Here is a 22,009-nt window from a genome sequence, read left to right as displayed (position 1 = left end):
CTGCAGCATCAGTGTCCCAGTAACTGCAGCGTCAGAGTCCCAGTTAATGCAGCGTCAGTGTGCCAGTTACTGGAGCATCAGAGTCCGAGTGACTGCACCGAAAGGTTCCCCGTTACTGCAGCGTCACTGACCCAGTTACTGCAGCGTCACAGACCCAGTTACTGCAGCGTAAGGTTCCCAGTTACTGCAGCATCAGAGTCCCAGTTACTGCAGCGTCAGAGTCCCAGTTACTGCAGCGTCAGAGTCCCAGTTACTGCAGCTTCAGAGTCCCAGTTACTGCAGCGTCAAGTTCCAAGTTACTGCAGTGTCACCGTCCCAGTTACTGCAGCATCAGAGTCCCAGTTACTGCTGCATCAGAGTCCCAGTTACTGCACTGTCAGAGCCCCAGTTACTGCAGCATCAGAGTCCCAGTTACTGCAGCGTCAGAGTTCCAGTTACTGCAGTGTCAGAGTCCCAGATACTGCAGCGTCCGAGTCCCAGTCACTGCAGCGTAGGTTTCCCAGTTACTGCAGCGTCACAGACCCAGTTACTGCAGCGTCACAGACCCAGTTACTGCAGCGTCAGAGACCCAGTTACTGCAGTGTCTGAGTCACAGTTACAGCAGCGTCAGAGTCCCAGTTACTGCAGCGTTTGAGTCCCAGTTACTGCAGCGTCTGGGTCCCAGTTACTGCAGCGTCAGAGTCCCAGTTACTGCAGCGTCAGAGTCCCAGTTACTGCAGCGTCAGAGTCCCAGTTACTGCAGCGTCGTGTTTCCAGTTACTGCAGCATCAGAGTCGCAGTCACTGGAGCGTCAGAGTCCCAGTTACTGCAGCGTCAGAGTCCAGGTTACTGCAGCATCAGAGTCCCAGTTACTGCAGCATCAGAGTGGCAGTTACTGCAGCGTCAGAGTCCCAGCTACTGCAGCGTCAGAGTCCCAGCTACTGCAGCGTCAGAGTCCCAGTTACTGCAGCATCAGAGTCCCAGTTACTGTAGTGTCAGAGTCCCAGTTACTGCAGCGTCAGAGTCCCAGTTACTGCAGCGTCAGAGTCCCAGTTACTGCTGCGTCAATCCCGGTTACTGCAGCGTCACAGTCCCAGTTACTGCAGTGTCAGAGTCCCAGTTACTGCAGTGTCAGAGTCCCAGTTACTGCAGCATCAGAGTCCCAGTTACTGCAGTGTCAGAGTCCCAGTTACTGCAGCATCAGAGTCCCAGTTACTGCAGTGTCAGAGTCCCAGTTACTGCAGTGTCAGAGTCCCAGTTACTGCAGCGTCAGAGTCCCAGTTACTGCAGCGTCAGAGTCCCAGCTACTGCAGCGTCAGAGTCCCAGTTCCTGCAGCATCAGAGTCCCAGTTATTGCAGTGTCAGACTCCAAGTTACTGCAGCGTCAGAGTCCCAGTTACTGCAGCGTCAGAGTCCCAGTTACTGCAGCGTCAGAGTCCCAGTTACTGCAGCGTCGTGTTTCCAGTTACTGCAGCATCAGAGTCGCAGTCACTGGAGCGTCAGAGTCCCAGTTACTGCAGCGTCAGAGTCCAGGTTACTGCAGCATCAGAGTCCCAGTTACTGCAGCATCAGAGTGGCAGTTACTGCAGCATCAGAGTCCCAGTTACTGCAGCATCAGAGTCCCAGTTACTGCAGCGTCAGAGTCCCAGTTACTGCAGCATCAGTGTCCCAGTTACTGCAGTGTCTGAGTCACAGTTACTGCTGCATCAGAGTCCCAGTTACTGCAGCATCAGTGTCCCAGTTACTGCAGTGTCAGAGTCACAGTTACTGCTGCATCACAGTCCCAGTTACTGCAATGTCAGAGAGTCCCAGTTACTGCAGCGTCAGATTCCCAGTTACTGCAGTGTCAGAGTCCCAGTTACTGCAGCGTCAGAGTCCCAGTTACTGCAGCGTCATGTTCCCAGTAACTGCAGCGTCACAGACACAGTTACTGCAGCGTCAGAGTCCCAGATACTGCAGCGTCAGAGTCGCAGTCACTGCAGCATCAGAGTACCAGTTACTGCAGCATCAGAATCCCAGTTCCTGCAGCGTCAGAGTCCCAGTTACAGCAGCGTCAAAGTCCCAGTTACTGCAGTGTCAGTGTCCCAGTTACTGCAGCATCAGGTTCCCAGTTACTGCAGCGTCAGAGTCCCAGTTACTGCAGCATCAGGTTCCCAGTTACTGCAGTGTCAGAGTCCCAGATACTGCAGCGTCAGAGTCCCAGTTACTGTAGCATCAGTGTCCCAGTAACTGCAGTGTCAGAGTACCAGTTACTGCAGTGTCAGAATCCCAGTTAATGCAGCGTCAGTGTGCCAGTTACTGGAGCATCAGAGTCCGAGTGACTGCACCGTAAGGTTCCCCGTTACTGCAGCGTCACTGACCCAGTTACTGCAGCGTCACAGACCCAGTTACTGCAGCGTAAGGTTCCCAGTTACTGCAGCATCAGAGTCCCAGTTACTGCAGCGTCAGAGTCCCAGTTACTGCAGCGTCAGAGTCCCAGTTACTGCAGCTTCAGAGTCCCAGTTACTGCAGCGTCAAGTTCCAAGTTACTGCAGTGTCACCGTCCCAGTTACTGCAGCATCAGAGTCCCAGTTACTGCTGCATCAGAGTCCCAGTTACTGCACTGTCAGAGCCCCAGTTACTGCAGCATCAGAGTCCCAGTTACTGCAGCGTCAGAGTCCCAGTTACTGCAGTGTCAGAGTCCCAAATACTGCAGTGTCAGAGTCCCAGTTACTGCAGCGTCCGAGTCCCAGTTGCTGCAGCGTAGGTTTCCCAGTTACTGCAGCGTCACAGACCCAGTTACTGCAGCGTCACAGACCCAGTTACTGCAGCGTCAGAGACCCAGTTACTGCAGTGTCTGAGTCACAGTTACTGCAGCGTCAGAGTCCCAGTTACTGCAGCGTTTGAGTCCCAGTTACTGCAGCGTCCGGGTCCCAGTTACTGCAGTGTCAGAGAGTCCCAGTTACTGCAGCATCAGTGCCCCAGCTACTGCAGCGTCACAGACCCAGTGACTGCAGCGTCATAGACCCAGTTACTGCAGCGTTAGAGTCCCAGTTACTGCAGTGTCAGAGTCCCAGTTACTGCAGCGTCAGAGTCCAGGTTACTGCAGCGTCAGAGCCCCAGTTACTGCAGCGTTGTGTTTCCAGTTACTGCAGCATCAGAATCGCAGTTACTGCAGCGTCAGAGTCCCAGTTACTGCAGCGTCAGAGTCCAGGTTACTGCAGTGTCAGAGTCCCAGTTGCTGCAGCGTCAGAGTCCCAGTTACTGCAGCGTCAGAGTCCCCAGTTACTGCAGTGTCAGTGTCCCAGTTACTGCAGTGTCACAGTCCCAGTTACTGCAGCGTCAGAGTCCCAGTTACTGCAGCGTCAGAGTCCCAACTACTGCAGCGTCAGAGTCCCAGCTACTGCAGCGTCAGAGTCCCAGATACTGCAGCGTCAGAGTCGCAGTCACTGCAGCATCAGAGTCCCAGTTACTGCAGCATCAGAATCCCAGTTACTGCAGCGTCAGAGTCCCAGTTACAGCAGCGTCAAAGTCCCAGTTACTGCAGTGTCAGTGTCCCAGTTACTGCAGCGTCAGGTTCCGAGTTACTGCAGCGTCAGAGTCCCAGTCACTGCAGCATCAGGTTCCCAGTTACTGCAGTGTCAGAGTCCCAGTTACTGCAGCGTTAGAGTCCCAGTTACTGCAGCATCAATGTCCCAGTAACTGCAGTGTCAGAGTCCCAGTTACTGCAGCATCAGAGTCCCAGTTACTGCAGCATCAGATTCCCAGTTACTGCAGTGTCAGAATCCCAGTTAATGCAGCGTCAGTGTGCCAGTTACTGGAGCATCAGAGTCCGAGTGACTGCACCGTAAGGTTCCCCGTTACTGCAGCGTCACTGACCCAGTTACTGCAGCGTCACAGACCCAGTTACTGCAGCGTAAGGTTCCCAGTAACTGCAGCATCAGATTCCCAGTTACTGCAGCGTCAGAGTCCCAGTTACTGCAGCGTCAGAGTCCCAGTTACTGCAGCTTCAGAGTCCCAGTTACTGCAGCGTCAAGTTCCAAGTTACTGCAGTGTCACCGTCCCAGTTACTGCAGCATCAGAGTCCCAGTTACTGCTGCATCAGAGTCCCAGTTACTGCACTGTCAGAGCCCCAGTTACTGCAGCATCAGAGTCCCAGTTACTGCAGCGTCAGAGTCCCAGTTACTGCAGTGTCAGAGTCCCAGATACTGCAGTGTCAGAGTCCCAGTTACTGCAGCGTCCGAGTCCCAGTTACTGCAGCGTAGGTTTCCCAGTTACTGCAGCGTCACAGACCCAGTTACTGCAGCGTCACAGACCCAGTTACTGCAGCGTCAGAGACCCAGTTACTGCAGTGTCTGAGTCACAGTTACTGCAGCGTCAGAGTCCCAGTTACTGCAGCGTTTGAGTCCCAGTTACTGCAGCGTCACAGACCCAGTTACTGCAGCGTCATAGACCCAGTTACTGCAGCGTTAGAGTCCCAGTTACTGCAGTGTCAGAGTCCCAGATACTGCAGCGTCAGAGTCCCAGTTACTGCAGCGTCAGAGTCCAGGTTACTGCAGCGTCAGAGTCCCAGTTACTGCAGCGTCAGAGTCCCAGTTACTGCAGCGTCGTGTTTGCAGTTACTGCAGCATCAGAATCGCAGTTACTGCAGCGTCAGAGTCCCAGTTACTGCAGCGTCAGAGTCCAGGTTACTGCAGTGTCAGAGTCCCAGTTGCTGCAGCGTCAGAGTCCCAGTTACTGCAGCGTCAGAGTCCCCAGTTACTGCAGTGTCAGTGTCCCAGTTACTGCAGTGTCAGTGTCCCAGTTACTGCAGTGTCACAGTCCCAGTTACTGCAGCGTCAGAGTCCCAGTTACTGCAGCGTCAGAGTCCCCTGTTACTGCAGTGTCAGTGTCCCAGTTACTGCAGTGTCACAGTCCCAGTTACTGCAGCGTCAGAGTCCCAGTTACTGCAGCGTCAGAGTCCCCTGTTACTGCAGTGTCAGTGTCCCAGTTACTGCAGCGTCAGAGTCCCAGTTACTGCAGCGTCAGAGTCCCAGTTACTGCAGCGTCAGAGTCCCAGTTACTGCAGTGTCATAGACCCAGTTACTGCAGCGTTAGAGTCCCAGTTACTGCAGTGTCAGAGTCCCAGTTACTGCAGTGTCAGAGAGTCCCAGTTACTGCAGCATCAGTGCCCCAGCTACTGCAGCGTCAGAGTCCCAGTTACTGCAGCGTCATAGACCCAGTTACTGCAGCGTTAGAGTCCCAGTTACTGCAGTGTCAGAGTCCCAGTTACTGCAGCGTCAGAGTCCCAGTTACTGCAGCGTCAGAGTCCCAGTTACTGCAGCGTCAGAGTCCAGGTTACTGCAGCGTCAGAGTCCCAGTTACTGCAGCGTCGTGTTTGCAGTTACTGCAGCATCAGAATCGCAGTTTCTGCAGCGTCAGAGTCCCAGTTACTGCAGCGTCAGAGTCCAGGTTACTGCAGTGTCAGAGTCCCAGTTGCTGCAGCGTCAGAGTCCCAGTTACTGCAGCGTCAGAGTCCCCAGTTACTGCAGTGTCAGTGTCCCAGTTACTGCAGTGTCAGTGTCCCAGTTACTGCAGTGTCACAGTCCCAGTTACTGCAGCGTCAGAGTCCCAGTTACTGCAGCGTCAGAGTCCCCTGTTACTGCAGTGTCAGAGTCCCAGTTACTGCAGTGTCAGAGTCCCAGTTGCTGCAGCGTCAGAGTCCCAGTTACTGCAGCGTCAGAGTCCCCAGTTACTGCAGTGTCAGTGTCCCAGTTACTGCAGTGTCACAGTCCCAGTTACTGCAGCGTCAGAGTCCCAGTTACTGCAGCGTCAGAGTCCCAGTTACTGCAGCATCAGTGCCCCAGCTACTGCAGCGTCAGAGTCCCAGTTACTGCAGTGTCAGAGTCCCAGTTACTGCAGCATCAGTGCCCCAGCTACTGCAGCGTCAGAGTCCCAGTTACTGCAGTGTCAGAGAGTCCCAGTTACTGCAGCGTCAGAGTCCCAGTTACTGCAGCATCAGTGCCCCAGCTACTGCAGCGTCAGTTTCCAGTTACTATAGCATCAGAGTTCCCAGCTCCTACAGCATTACATTCACAGTTCCTGATGCAACCGGGCTCCAGTCACTATAGCATCAGTATCACAGTTACTATATCCTCCGGTCACAGTTACTATAGCGACAGGGTCCCTGTTACTACAGCATCGGTTTTCCAGTTATTCTGTTGTCAGTATCCCAGTTACTATTGTGTCGGTATCCCTGTTGCTATATCCTCAGGGTCTCCATTGCTATAGTGACAGGGTCCCAGTGTTAAGGCCAGAGTTTAGAAAACTACAAAGTATATTATGGAGTTCACCTAACCTATTTATTGATTTTGGTTGGAATGAGCTGAAGAGCCTGCCTTTCAGCTATTATTCAACAGACTTCTTAGGAGCTTTTACTTAAAAGAAAAGCTACATTTTAAGAATTTAGTTAACATTTGTACAAAAATACACAGTAAGAATTATTATCAATTACAAACATAAAAGACCCCACACAACAAAGAACACAGAAAAGTACAGCACAGGAACAGGCCCTTCGGCCCTCCAAGCCTGTGCCGACCATGCTGCCCGCCTGAACTAAAATCTTCTACACTTCCTGGGTCCACTTCCCTTTATGCCCATCCTATTCATGTATATGTCAAGATGCCCCTTAAATGTCATTATCGTCCCTGCTTCCACCACCTCCTCCGGCAGCGAGTTCCAGGCACCCACTACCCTCTGTGTAACAAACTTGCCTCGTACATTTCCTCTAAACCTTGCCCCTCGCACCTTATACCTATGCCCCCTAGTAATTGACCCCTCTACCCTGGGAAAAAACCTCTGACTATCCACTCTGTCTATGCCCCTCATAATTTTGTAGACCTCTATCAGGTCGCCCCTCAACCTCCGTCGTTCCAGTGAGAACAAACTGAGTTTATTCAACCGCTCCTCATAGCTAATGCCCTCCATACCAGGCAACATTCTGGTAAATCTCTTCTGCACCCTCTCTAAAGCCTCCACATCCTTCTGGTAGTGTGGCGATCAGAATTGAACACGATACTCCAAGCCGAACTAAGGTTCCATACAGCTGCAACATGACTTGCCAATTCTTATACTCAATGCCCCGGCCAATGAAGGCAAGCATGCCGTATGCCTGCTTGACTACCTTCTCCACCTGTGTTGCCCCTTTCAATGACCTGTGGACCTGTACACCTAGATCTCTCTGACTGTCAATACTCTTGAGGGTTGACTTCCAGGTGCGGCGATGACCAGCTAAGTCGCACGTTTCGGCAGCTCCCGGTGGAACAGACTTTTGGGCTCTTAATAGGAGCCCCAACGGCAATTTTAACGGCTAAAAACACTGTGCGGTAAACCAGAAGGGAATCCCCCATGGACACGGATGGAAAAAGGAGAGGAAAGTGGCCGGATTGCGGAGGATCCTCTAGAGCAGCGGCTAGGAAGGCAAGCACAAAGCAAGATGGCGTCGGAAGGTGGCCGTCTAGTATGGGGCCCTGACCAACAAGAGTTCCTGCGGCGCTGTGTGGAAGAACTTAAAAAGGAGATGAAGAAGGAGATGCTGGCCCCGATATTACAGGCGATTGAAGGGCTAAAGGAGGAGCAAAAGAACCAGGAGCAGGAGCTTCGGGTCGTTAAGGCAAAGGCCGCTGAAAATGAGGATGAAATACAGGGCCTGGTGGTGAAGACAGAGATGCACGAGGCACAACACAAAAGGTGTGTGGAAAGGTTGGAGGTGCTGGAGAATAATGCGAGGAGGAAGAATTTAAGGATTCTTGGTCTTCACGAAGGTGCAGAAGGGGCGGACGTCGGGGCATATGTGAGCACGATGCTTCACTCGTTAATGGGATCGGAGGCCTCGACGGGCCCGTTGGAGGTGGAGGGAGCTTATCGAGTTATGACGCGAAGACCGAGGGCTGGAGAAATTCCTCGAGCCATAGTGGTGAGATTTCTCCGATAAAATGACAGAGAGATGGTCCTCAGATGGGCGAAGAAAACTCGGAGCAGCAGGTGGGAGAACGCGGTGATCCGCGTATATCAAGATTGGAGTGCGCAGGTGGCGAGAAGGAGGGCAAGTTTTAATCGGGCCAAGGCGGTGCTTCACAAAAGGAAGGTCAAATTTGGAATGTTGCAGCCGTCAAGACTGTGGGTCACACACCAAGGGAAGCACCACTACTTTGAGACGGCAGAAGAGGCGTGGACATTTATTGTGGAGGAGAAGCTGGAATAGGCGGGCCAGAAAAAGAACGTTTGGGACAAAGTGGTGGGGTGATTACGTGGGGTGAAGGGGGAAAAAGGGGGAAGGGATGATCTCTCAAGTTGTTAATCTTGTGACCCTGTAACTTTTCTCTCTTCCCCATGTCGTGGGGGAGGGGGGGAGGGAGGATGAGGAATTGTGGGCGGGGTGGGGCCAAGTGGGAAACGCGGGCTTTGTTCCCGCGCTATGGTAATCATGGCGGGAACAGGGAAGCAGGAAGGAGGGGGCCTCGCACAGTGGGGGCCGAGGTCACGGGGGGAAGCCGAGGTCAGCCAGGGTTTGCTGACTTCTGGGAGCAACATGGGGGGTGCAATTACGCTAGAAAAGGATCTAGCGGGGGGGGCGGGTTAACTGCGTTGCTGCTGCTGGGGAGAAGGGGGAGCTGGTACGGGGTGGGGTGGTCGAGGGGGGAGATACAGCTACGTGGGAACCGGGCGAGGAGCTGGATTAAAAAAGGGGATGGCTAGTCGACAAGGGGGCGGGGGGGGGGGGGGGGGGGGGTAAAGAGCCCCCCAACCCAGCTGATCACGTGGAATGTGAGAGGGCTGAACGGGCCGATTAAAAGGGCACGGGTACTCGCACACCTAAAGAAACTAAAGGCAGATGTGGTTATGTTGCAGGAGACGCATTTGAAACTGATAGACCAGGTCAGACTACGTAAAGGATGGGTGGGGCAGGTGTTTCATTCGGGGTTAGACGCAAAGAACAGGGGGGTGGCTATATTAGTGGGGAAGTGGGTACTGTTTGAGGCAAAGACCATAGTGGCGGATAGTGGGGGTAGATACGTGATGGTGAGTGGCAGATTGCAAGGGGAGGCGGTGGTTCTAGTGAACGTATATGCCCCGAACTGGGATGATGCCAATTTTATGAGGTGTATGTTGGGACGTATCCCGGACCTAGAGGCGGGAAAGTTGGTAATGGGGGGAGACTTCAATACGGTGCTGGACCCAGGGCTGGACAGATCGAGGTCCAGGACCGGGAGGAGGCCGGCTGCAGCTAGGGTGCTCAAGGACTTTATGGAGCAGATGGGAGGAGTAGACTCCTAAAGATTTAGCAGGCCTAGGAGTAAGGAGTTTTTGTTTTTCTCCTATGTCCATAAAGTATATTCACGGATAGACTTTTTTGTTTTGGGAAGGGCACTGATCCCGAAGGTGACAGGGACGGAGTACGCGGCTATAGCTATCTCGGACCACGCTCTACATTGGGTGGACCTGGAGATAGGGGAGGAAAAAGAACAGCACCCACCCTGGAGAATGGACATGGGATTATTGGCAGATGAGGGGGTGCATTGAAAGGTACTTGGAGCTTAATGACAATGGGGAGGTTCAGGTGGGAGTGGTCTGGGAGGCGTTGAAGGCAGTGGTTAGAGGGGAGCTGATATCTATTAGGGCACATAAAGGAAAGCAGGAGGGTAGGGAAAGGGAGCGGTTGCTGAAAGAACTTCTGAGGGTGGACAGACAATATGCGGACGCACCGGAGGAGGGACTGTACAGGGAAAGGCAAAGGCTACATGTAGAATTTGACTTGTTGACTATGGGTAATGCAGAGGCACAATGGAGAAAGGCACAGGGTGTACAGTACGAATATGGGGAGAAGGCGAGCCGGTTGCTGGCCCACCAACTGAGGAAGAGGGGAGCAGCGAGGGAGATAGGGGGGGGGTGAGAGATGAGGAGGGAGAGATGGAGCGGGGAGCGGAGAGAGTGAATGGAGTGTTCAAGGCATTTTACGAAAGATTATATAAAGCTCAGCCCCCGGAAGGGAAGGAGAGAATGATGTGCTTTCTGGATCAGCTGGAATTCCCTAAGGTGGAGGAGCAGGAGAGGGCGGGACTGGGAGCACAGATTGAGATGGAGGAGGTAGTGAAAGGGATTGGGAACATGCAGGCGGGGAAGGCTCCGGGACCAGACGGATTCCCGGTGGAATTTTATAGGAAGTATATGGGCTTGCTGGCCCCGCTTCTGACGAGAACCTTTAATGAGGCTAGGGAAAGGGAGCAGCTGCCCCCGACTATGTCAGAGGCAACGATATCGCTCCTCCTAAAGGAAAAAGACCCGCTGCAATGCGGGTCTTATAGGCCCACTTCCCTTTTAAACGTTGATGCTAAGATTCTGGCCAAGGTAATGGCGATGAGGATAGAGGACTGTGTCCCGGGGGTGGTTCATGAGGACCAAACTGGGTCTGTGAAGGGGAGACAGCTGAACACGAACATACGGAGGTTGCTACGGGTAATGATGATGCCCCCGCCAGAGGGGGAAGCGGAGATAGTGGTGGCGATGGATGCCGAGAAAGCATTTGATAGAGTGGAGTGGGATTATCTGTGGGAGGTGCTGAGGAGATTTGGCTTTGGAGATGGGTATATCAGATGGGTACAGTTGCTGTATAGGGCACCGATGGCGAGTGTGGTTACGAATGGACGGGGGTCTGATTATTTCCGGCTTTATAGAGGGACGAGGGAGGGGTGTCCCCTGTCTCCGTTACTGTTTGCACTGACGATTGAGCCCCTGGCCATAGCAATGAGGGGTTCCAGGAAGTGGAGGGGAGTGCTTAGGGGAGGAGAAGAACACCGGGTATCTTTGTACGCGGATGATTTGTTGCTGTATGTGGCGGACCCCGTGGAGGGGATGCCAGAGATAATGCGGATACTTGGGGAGTTTGGGGATTTTTCGGGGTATAAATTGAACATGGGGAAAAGTGAGTTGTTTGTGGTGCATCCGGGGGAGCAGAGCAGGGAAATAGAGGATTTACCGCTGAGGAAGGTAACAAGAGACTTCCGGTACTTGGGGATTCAGATAGCCAAGAATTGGGGTACCTTACACAGGCTTAATTTAACACGATTGGTGGAACAGATGGAGGAGGACTTCAAGAGATGGGACATGGTGTCCCTGTCACTGGCAGGTAGGGTGCAGGCGGTTAAAATGGTGGTTCTCCCGAGATTCCTCTTTGTGTTTCAGTGCCTCCCGGTGATGGCCACGAAAGTTTTTTTTAAGAGAATTGAGAAAAGTATTATGAGTTTTGTGTGGGCCGGGAAGACCCCGAGAGTGAGGAGGGGGTTCTTGCAGCGTAGTAGGGATAGGGGGGGGCTGGCACTACCGAGCCTAAACGAGTATTACTGGGCCGCCAATATTTCAATGGTGTGTAAGTGGATGGGAGAAGGGGAGGGAGCGGCGTGAAGAGATTGGTGAGGGCGTCCTGCAAGGGGACCAGCCTACAAGCAATGGTGACGGCACCGTTGCCGTTCTCACCGAAGAAATACACCACAAGCCCGGTGGTTGTGGCAACATTAAAAATTTGGGGGCAGTGGAGACGGCATAGGGGAAGGACGGGAGCCTCGGTGCGGTCCCCGATAAGAAATAACCATAGGTTTGTTCCGGGGAGAATGGATGGGGGATTTGGAGCTTGGCAAAGAGTTGGGGTAGTACAATTGAGAGATATCTGTTCGTAGATGGGACGTTTGCGAGTCTGGGAGCGCTGACGGAAAAATATGGGTTGCCCCAAGGGAATGCATTCCGGTATATGCAACTGAGGGCTTTTGCGAGGCAACAGGTGAGGGAATTCCCGCAGCTCCCGGCGCAGGAGGTGCAGGATAGAGTGATCTCAGAGACATGGGTGGGGGAGGGTAAGGTGTCGGACATATACAGGGAAATGAGGGACGAGGGGGAGATCATGGTAGATGAGCTGAAGGGGAAATGGGAAGAAGAGCTGGGGGAGGAGATTGAGGAGGGGCTATGGGCTGATGCCCTACGTAGGGTAAACTCGTCGTCCTCGTGTGCCAGGCTAAGCCTGGTACAATTCAAGGTTCTACACAGGGCGCATATGACTGGAGCACGGCTCAGTAAATTTTTCGGGGTAGAGGATAGGTGTGGGAGATGCTCGAGAGGCCCAGCGAATCACACCCACATGTTCTGGTCATGTCCGGCACTACAGGGGATCTGGGTGGGGGTGGCGAAGGTGCTTTCGAAGCTGGTGGGGGTCCGGGATGTCATTGTATATGTATAGACATTTGTTATAGGTAATGTATATTGCATTGTTGGATTGTATCTTTGGAGAGTAACTATTTTTGACAAGGCAGTTGCCATTTAGTTTTGTTTTTGTTTCTGTTTATATATTATTTATGTATTTGTTTAAAACTGGCCATTGTTATTTATATTGCGTTATTGTTGTTTAAAAGAAAAACTATGTACTGTTATGTTTGGCCACAAAATCTTGAATAAAATATATATTTTTTTCTAAAATACTCTTGAGGGTTCTACCATTCACTGTATATTCCCTACCTGCATTAGACCTTCCAAAATGCATTACCTCACATTTGTCCAGATTAAACTCCATCTGCCATCTCTCCGCCCAAGTCTCCAAACAATCTAAATCCTGCTGTATCCTCTGACAGTCCTCATCGCTATCCGCAGTTCCACCAACCTTTGTGTCGTCTGCAAACTTACTAATCAGACCAGTTACATTTTCCTCCAAATCATTTATATGTACTATGAACAGCAAAGGTCCCACCACTAGTCACAGCCCTCCGATCAGAAAAGCACCCTTCCATTGCTACTCTTTACCTTCTATGACCTAGCCAGTTCTGCATCCATCTTGCCAGCTCACCCCCGATCCCGTGTGACTTCATCTTTTGTACCAGTCTGCCATGAGGGACCTTGTCAAAGGCCTTGCTGAAGTCCATATAGACAACATCCACTGCCCTACCTGCATCAATCATCTTTGTGACCGCTTCGAAAAAACTCTATCAAGTTAGTGTGACACGACCTCCCCTTCACAAAACCATGCTGCCTCCCGCTAATAACACAGCTGCATTAATCTATGTATAACCCTCAATGAATTCCCCCTTAACTGTTCCAATTCAATAACCAGACCCCATAAACCAAAAAAACCTTTTTCAAAGACGTGGCCCAGCACATGGCATTCTTACTTATCCAGTACTGTTCTCATTGATACTCTGTTCCCCTCTTCAAAACAGCAGATTTGAATTCCTTCCAGAAAGCAATTATCTCTTTTAAGTTATCATCAGTCTGGAAGCAGCTTTTAATATGAAGATAGAGTGACACTTCTTTCAACCTGTGTGGTTCAAACCAGTCCAAACTCAAAGCAGAAGTAAAAACTCACAGAGCCACAGCCCAGCTCCACCCACACAATGACATCAGTGAAGCCATGTGGTAAGACAAAAACATTTCTTAAAGGGACACTCTCATGATACCCAGTTACTGCAGCATCATTATCCCAGTTACTAGAGAGTCAGTGTCCCGGTTACTATATCCTCAGGGTCCCTGTTACTATAGCATCATGGTCCAAGTTACTGTAACGTCAGGATCCTCGTTACTTCAGCATGGTGTCCCAGTTACTATAGCATCAGTGTCCCAGTTACCACAGCATCAGTGTCCCAGTTACCACATCATCAGGATCCCAGTTACCACAGCATCAGGTTTCCAGTTACTACAGCATCATGGTCCCAGTTACTACAGCGTCAGTGTCCCAGTTACTACAACGTCTGGGTCCCAATTACTCCAGCGTCAGGATCCCTGTTACTCCAGCGTCAGGGTCCCACTTCATGTAGCTTATTGGACTGTAAGTGTCCAATTTACTATAGTGCCAAGTTTTGGTTTCTGTAGTGTCAAGTTCCAAGTTGCAAAAGTGTAAGTTCCTGTTGTTTTAGTCCATCAGTTAGACTCGTGTAAGTTTTCAAAATACTATAGTGTCAGGTTATCAATTATTGCAGTTTCTGGATCTGAGTGCAGGGGTCTCAAATATTGCAGCGTTGGGTTCCTTACCTCTATTCTTGAGCAGACTAAGACACATGAAAGCAAGCCATTGACACAAGCAATCTTACAACTACTGACAAATAGTGCATCAGCTGTTGAAGGAGAATTGAAGACCACTCTTTTCACATTTTCAAGACTCACCTACATCCATTGCATCGATGCACAGAATGTCAGACTCTACGGATCCGAGTATATTCTCCGCAAATACAGAGATATCATAAGTGGAGAACAGCCGCAGTTTCTCACGGGGTACTGTACATGAATGGGAATCCCGAGACAAGCAGTCAATCCTCTCGCCATTAACTTCATGATTATGGCACTTACCCAGATTCCTAGAAGTGGTGAAGAAACAGGGATATAAAAGTAAATGAACAGAATGGCAGACTATTTGCAGATAATCCAGAGAAGTGTGAGCTGCTCAATTTGATAGAAAGGTCAGGGGGCGAATGCAATAGTTCTAAAGTGCATTCTAGGGGAGAGAGACCTGGGGCAGGATTCCCGGTCGCCGAAATCGCATTCGACGATCAGCCGGAGAATCCCCTATCACGACCAAATCGGGGCGGCACCGCTTTCACAATGTTCTGCCCCCTCCAAAGCAGCGTACACGGAGAGTACGGTGCCTGAGGCCCAGCCCCCGATGGTCCGTCCCTGACTGGACTAGTTCCCGACGCAGTTGGTTGCCTGTGGTCTCATCTGTCGGGAACTCGGCGTGGCAGCTGACTCAGTCCTAGCCACAGTCGGGGGGGCGGGGGGTGCGATCCGCGAGCAGGGGGGACTTTGCCAGGGGCTGTTTGGCCATGGTCCAGGGCACGTGAGCCGGCCAAAGGGGAGCACAATTTTTCAGGCCGGGTCTGCGAGTGACCGGCGCCATGTTGCCATGTTGCACGGCGCAGCCGCTGCAGGGTACCGCTGTGCAATGTGCTGCCATGGACCCGGCAATTCTCCGGCCCGTATCGGCAGCTAGAGCCGGGTGCTCTATGCTGCCTTGCCAAACGGAGGATAAGTGGCTGTTTTACGCCATTTTGTCTGTTGTAAAATGCCACCGTTTCCATTCCGGTGTGGGGACATAGCCTCAATATCGGAAAATGCAGCCACTGGTTTCAGTTATTTGGATTATTTGGAGGTGACAGACACAATGCCAGAGCAGTTAACAAAGCATATGCGATTTGGGGTTTCACGTGATCTTGGGGTGGCACAGTGGTTAGCACTGATGCCTCACAGCGCCTGGGAACCTGGTTCAATTCTGGCCCTGGATGACTGTGGAGTTTGCACTTTCTCCCCATGTCTGTGGGTTTCCTCCAGGTGCTCTGGTTTTCTCCCACATTCTAAAGATGTGCAGGTAAGGTGGATTGGCCATGATAAATTGCCCCTTAGTGTCCAGGGATGTGCAGATTATATTGCGGGGTTACAGTGTGGTGGACGGGGGGAGTGGATCGGAGTAGGGTGCCCTTTCAGAGGTCGATGTGGACTTGATGAGCTAAATGGCCTCCTTCTTCACTGCAGTGATTGTATGAAATAGAAGCATTGTCTACTGTTTAGCACACTGGGCCAAAACGCTGTTTTTTAAAGCAGACCAAGGCAGGCCAGCAGCACGGTTCAATTCCCGTACCAGCCTCCCCGAACAGGTGCCGGAATGTGGCAACAAGGGACTTTTCACAGTAACTTCATTTGAAGCCTACTTGTGACAATAAGCGATTTTCATTTCATTTCATAAGAACATAAGACATAGGAGCAGAATTAGGCCACTCGGCCCATCGGGTCTACTCCGCCATTCAATCATGGCTGATACTTTTCTCATTCACATTCTCCTGCCTTCTCCCCATAACCCCTGATCCCCTTATTAATCAAGAACCTATCTATCTCTGTCTTAAAGACACTCAGTGATTTGGCCTCAGCAGCCTTCTGCGGCAAAGAGTTCCACAGATTCACCACCCTTTGGCTGAAGAAATTCCTCCTCATCTCTATTTTAAAGAATCGTCTCTTTAGTCTGAGATTGTGCATTGCAGATTACACATGCAGGGACGATTGGCTGAGCTTTTATAAATCTCTGGTTAGGCCACAACTAAAGTCAATCCTGTTCACTGCTCTTTGGAGCCAATTGGATAGGTAAATATGTGTCTCAACCACTGGATGGGAAAAGAAAATTATTCTATGATTCTATGAAGAGGGTTTGATTTGTGGGGCCCTGGCACCAATACTAGAAAGTTGGGGCTGTTCAGTTGGGGTTGTCTACACCTGAATGATACAGCACCAATATTCTTGCAAACTGCATAATTAGGGAAGTAAAGTGGGCTTTAAACTAAATAGTGGGGGCAAGGGATCAAATGTGGAAAGGGGTGGAACGGGATTCTCCGTTCGCCAGCCCTGTTTTCCTGCGCAGCGCACCCTCACCGGCAGCAGGATTCTGCCTTCTCCCAATGTGGCCCACTCCAGACAGTCAGGAAATGCGCAGGTGTGGGTGCCCTGCCGGCGGGGTGGAGGATCTCACTGACGGAGAATCACACAGGCAGTCTATTAAAGAGTAGAGACAAAGTCAGAGAGGAAAAAAAATAACAATGGACAATAGGGTCGGAAACTTGCAAGAAGGGGCAGAAACCTAAGAATGCACAAAAATGCAAGACAAGTAGATATTACAAAGATAGCAAAAAGACTAAAAAGCTACGTATCTCAATGCATGTAGCATTTATAACAAAGTAAATGAGTTGATAGCGCACAGTGAAGTAAATCAATATGATCTGATAGACATTGCAGAGACCTGGCTGCAGTTTGGCGAAGATTGTAAACTGAATACCTTTTTAAAATGTTTCTAATTGGGTTTTTGGTATACAGAACAATATAGATATGAACAAACAGTATCAGTAACACAAGAGAGTACATAAGGAGTAATACTAGAATTATTTACATCAAGATCGGTTTTAACTATTTGCATAGATACATCACAGTTTCTCCTTCCTTTTCCTTTATCCCTTCCTTGCAGTGTTTACCGTAGTAATTGTTGTCCCCACAATTTCGCTCCCCACTGGTATTCCCTTAGCTTTTCTTCCCTCTGGTTCCAGTTATTGTTATTTCTGCCCTCCCCCCTCCCCCCGACTTGTGTCTCCTGGTTCCTCTGTTGGGCTTGGTTGAGTCCCTTGTTCCCTGACACGTCCCCCTCCCTCCGCCTCACCAGCCCCCCCCCCCCCCCACCCCCCTGCACCCTTCCTTCCTTTCTGTCTCTTGGCTACCCTCTCCTGATCTTTGGATTCCTAGTTGTTGGCTACAAACAGGTCTTGGAACAACTGGGTGAATGGCTCCCACATTTTGTGAAAGCCTTCTTCCGATCCCTGGATGCCGAATTTGATTTTCCCCATTTGGGGAAATTTCGACGAGTCGGACAGCCAGTCACAGCTTTGGGTAGTGTTGCTGACTGCCAGCCGAGCAGGATTCTATGGCGGGCGATCAGGGAGACAAAGGCAAGGGCATTGGCCCTCCTCCACATGAATATACCCTGTTCTGTTCTGATACCCCAAAGACTGCCACTCTCGGGCCTGGTTCCACCCTCATCCCCACCACTTTGGACATTGCCTCAAAGAAGGTTGTCCAGTACCCGGTAAGTCTGGGGCAAGAGCAGAACATGTGGGCATGGTTGGCCGGCCCTCCTTGACACGGTTCGCATCTAACCTCCACTGCTGGGAAGAACCTGCTCATTCGAGTTCTAGTTAAGTGGGCTCTATGTTCCACTTTTAGCTTCATTAGCCTTAGCCTTGTGCATGTGGAGGTGGAGTTGACCCTGTGCAGTGCTTCGCTCCAGAGTCCCCACCCTATTTCAAACCCCGTCTTCCTCTCACTTCTCCCTTGTTTTGTCCAGTTGGATATTGGCCCCCCTTAGCAGTCATTGGTACACGTCCCCGCAGTTGTCTTTCCCTAAGATGTTCACGTCCAGCAGGTCCTCTAGCAGTGACTGTCTTGGTGGTCGTGGGTGCGCCCAAGTTTTTTTTCGTGGGAAGTTTTTGAGTTGTAGGTACCTGAGTTTGTTATCTCCTGTCTGTCAGCTCTTCAAGCATTGTTATCCTGTTGTTGGTGTACAGGTCCGTAACTGTCAGTGTCCCCCCAACTTTTTGAAGGAGGCATCTATGAGCACCGGCATGAACCTGTGGTTGTTTTAGGTGGGGGCTTTGTCGGACATTTCGGTTCACCCGAAATGCTGTCGCAGTTGATTCCACGACTGGAGTGTTGCCACCACCACAGGGCTCATTGAATATTTCTTGGGTGGGTATGGAAGTGCTGCCATGATAGGACATGGAGGGAGGTCCCTCTGCAGGAGCCCTCCTCCATGAGCGCCCACTCAGCTTCTGGCCCCTTTATCCATCCCTTTACTCTCTCTGTGGTCGCTGCCCAGTGGTAGTACTGTAGGTTTGTGAGGGCTAGTCCTTCCATCGATCTCGTTCTTGGCAGTGCTCGCTTTGGGATCCTTGCATTTCCACCTCCCCGCCCGCCCCACACGAATGTCATAATCAGTTTGTCCAATGAGTTGAAAAAGGCCTTGGGGATGTAGATCGGGATGGATCTAAACAGGAAGAGGAACCTGGGCAGAACGTTCATTTTGATCGTCTGCACTCTCCTCGCCAGGGAAAGTGTGAGGGTGTTCCATTTTTTCAGCTCATTTTTAACTTCCTCCATCAGGTTGGTCAGGTTCCACTTGTGGAACCCTGTCCAGTCAAAAGTGATTTGGATTCCCAGGTAGCGGGACTTGTGCCGGGTCAGTTTAAACTGTACCCCCTCCAGCTCTGTCTTTCCCCCTTCATAGAATCATAGAATTTACAGTGCAGAAGGAGGCCATTCGGCCCATTGAATCTGCACCAGCTCTTGGAAAGAGCACCCTACTTAAGCCCACATTTCCACCCTACCCAGTAACCCTAGGTAACATATTTTGGACACTCTGGGCAATTTAGCACAGCCAATCCACCTAACCTTTGGACTGTGGGAGGAAACCGGAGCACCCGGAGGAAACCCACGCAGACATGGGGAGAACGTGCAGACTCCGCACAGACAGTGACCCAAGCCGGAGATCGAACCTGGGACCTGGAACTGTGAAGCAACAGTGCTAATCGCTGTGCTACCGTGCTGCCCTTGCGGACTCACCGGGAAGTTCTCGCTTTTGCTCAGGTTAAGTTTGTAGCCGAGAACGCTCCAAACTCTTTCAAGAGCGCCATGATTCCTTCCATACTGCTCCTCGGATCCGAGATGTAGAGGAGCAGGTCATCTGCATAGAGCGAGAATCTGTGCTCTTAACTCCTCTCCGGATCCCTTTCTAATTCTTTGCTGCTCTCAGCGCGATCGCTAATGGCTCAATCGCTAAGGCGAATAGCAGCGGGATGGGTCTAATTTAGGTGTTAGATTAAGGCGTGTGCTCGAGTAGGTGGCAGTGTGCCCCTTGCCAGTGAGTCTGTGAACATCTTCCGCAGGTGCGGCGCCAGCGCTGTCGCGAATCCTTTGTAGAAGTCAGCTGGGAACCCGTCCGGTCCCGGCGCCTTCCCTGACTGCATGGAGCTAATGCTGTCCATGATCTCTCCCAGTTCTAGCAGTACTTCCAGGCCCCGTTTCCTGTCCTCCCCCAAGACCAGCATGTTCAATCAATGAAGGAACTGCTTCATCCCCGAGTTCCCTGCTGGGGCTCCGATGTGTACGGCCACTGGTAGAAGGTTTCAAAGGCCTTGTTGACCTTGTTCGGTTCCAGTACTAATTTGCATCCACTATCCCTAATTTCGTCACTCTCTCGTGGCTGCCTGTTTTCTCAGCTGGTGAGCTTTGTCTCCGTGTTCGTACAGGGACCCCATGCCTGGCAGAGTTGGTGCACCGCTTTCCTTGTAGAGAGCAGATCAAACTCCATTTGTAGCTTTTTCCTCTCCACCAGGAGCTCTATGATCGGAGCCTCGGAGTCTCGCCGGTCCACCTCCAGTATGGAGTTAACTAGCTGTTGCCAAGCCGCCCTCTCCTCCGTGTCCCTTCATGCTTTAAAAGCGATAATTTCTCCCCTGCTCACAGCTTTCAGTGCCGCCCAGAATGTGGAGGGAGAGACCTCCCCTTTCTAGCTATTAGTAATACACTTATCTATGGCCTGTGATATTTCTTGCAAAAAAGCCTCACCGGCCAGGTGGGCCGTACCCAAGCTCAATGGGGGGGCGTTGGGTACAGCCCCTCTCCAACCTCACAGCCATAATGTATGGAGCGTGGTCGGAGTTTACTATCTTGGAGTACTCCGTCCTCACTAGCCCTGGAAGCACCAATTTTCCCACTGCAAAGAAGTCAATCCGAGAACAGACTTATGTACTTGGGAGAAGAAGGAGAACTCCTTCTTCTCCAAAGTATTAGTGCTAGTTTCGGGAGCCGTTTGGAGGAGGAGGAGCAGTCTCTGTCAGGGAGAGAACCTGAGAACATCTAAGACCCTCAGAAGGTAAGAAGGTAAGTAAGTGATTTTTACTCATTTTTACTTTTATACATTTTTCAAATTGTGTGTGTCGGGGGAAACTGAAGTGACATCACAGAAAAGCTGTGACCTGAGTGGCTGGTTGGGAATCTACACTAAATTAAAAAAATTAAGCATTGGTAACTAATTAAACATAATTACTTAATTATAATTTAGAGGGGTATCTAAGCCAGAGATCGGAGAGTACTATATTTATATTTCGCATTTATATTAGAAATCTAGTGCTAGGAAACAGATAGTTAACAGTAACTTTAAAAAAAATGTTTTTAATAAAAAAATTTTAAAAATTAAAAACTTTTAATTTTAATTAATTGACGCAATGTCAGTTAGAGGGGTGCAGTGCTCTGACTGTGAGATGTGGCAGGTCCAGGAGGTTTCCAGCGTCCCGGATGGCTTCATCTGCAGAAAGTGCACCCAACTGGAGCTCCTCACAGACCGCATGGTTCGGTTGGAGCAGCAATTGGATGCACTTAGGAGCATGCAGGTGGCAGAAAGCGTCATAGATCGCAGTTCGAGAAATGTGGTCACACCCAAGGTGCAGGCAGAGAAATGGGTGACCACCAGAAAGGGCAGGCAGTCAGTGCAGGAATCCCCTGTGGTTGTCCCCCTCTCGAACAGGTATACCGCTTTGGATACTGTTGGGGGGGGATAGCCTATCAGGGGAAAACAGCAGCAGCCAGAGCAGTGGCACCACGGCTGGCTCTGATGTTCAGAAGGGAGGGTCAAAGCGCAGAAGAGCAATAGTAATGGGGGACTCTATAGTCAGGGGCACAGATAGGCGCTTCTGTGGACGTGAAAGAGACTCCAGGATGGTATGTTGCCTCCCTGGTGTCAGGGTCCAGGATGTCTCCAAACGGGTAGAGGGAATCCTGAAGGGGGAGGGGAAACAGGCAGAGGTCATTGTACATATTGGTACTAACGACATAGGCAGGAAGGGGCATGAGGTCCTGCAGCAGGAGTTCAGGGAGCTAGGCAGAAAGTTAAAAGACAGGAACTCTAGGGTTGTAATCTCGGGATTACTCCTGTGCCACGTGCCAGTGAGGCTAGAAATAGGAAGATAGAGCAGCTAAACACGTGGCTAAACAGCTGGTGTAGGAGGGAGGGTTTCCATTATCTGGACCACTGGGAGCTCTTTCGGGGCAGGTGTGACCTATATAAGAAGGACGGGTTGCATCTAAACTGGAGAGGCATAAATATCCTGGCCGCGAGGTTTGCTAGTGTCACACGGGAGGGTTTAAACTAGTATGACAGGGGGGTGGGCACGGGAGCAATAGGTCAGAAGGTGAGAGCATTGAGGGAGAACTAGGGAATAGGGACAGTGGGGCTCTGAGGCAGAGCAGACAGGGAGAAGTTGCTGAACACAGCGGGTCTGGTGGCCTGAAGTGCATATGTTTTAATGCAAGAAGTATTACGGGTAAGGCAGATGAACTTAGAGCTTGGATTAGTACTTGGAACTATGATGTTGTTGCCATTACAGAGACCTGGTTGAGGGAAGGGCAGGATTGGCAGCTAAACGTTTCAGGATTTAGATGTTTCAGGTGGGATAGAGGG

General features: G+C 51.0%; 1 protein-coding gene across 2 annotated transcripts in view; it reads right to left on the bottom strand.

Moving 5' to 3' along the window:
• The window catches only part of LOC140430125 (interleukin-6 receptor subunit beta-like), a 548,481-nt gene that overhangs the window by 372,467 nt on the left and 154,005 nt on the right, over window positions 1–22,009 (bottom strand). For both annotated transcript variants that reach the window (XM_072517643.1, XM_072517640.1), the window contains exon 5: window positions 14,134–14,324. In XM_072517643.1, the coding sequence (XP_072373744.1) occupies window positions 14,134–14,324 (191 nt within the window). The remainder of the gene's footprint in view (window positions 1–14,133; window positions 14,325–22,009) is intronic.

Source organism: Scyliorhinus torazame, chromosome 1 (assembly GCF_047496885.1).
Source record: "Scyliorhinus torazame isolate Kashiwa2021f chromosome 1, sScyTor2.1, whole genome shotgun sequence".
Taxonomy (NCBI): domain Eukaryota; kingdom Metazoa; phylum Chordata; class Chondrichthyes; order Carcharhiniformes; family Scyliorhinidae; genus Scyliorhinus; species Scyliorhinus torazame.
This window is presented reverse-complemented; position numbering and strand designations above follow the sequence as displayed.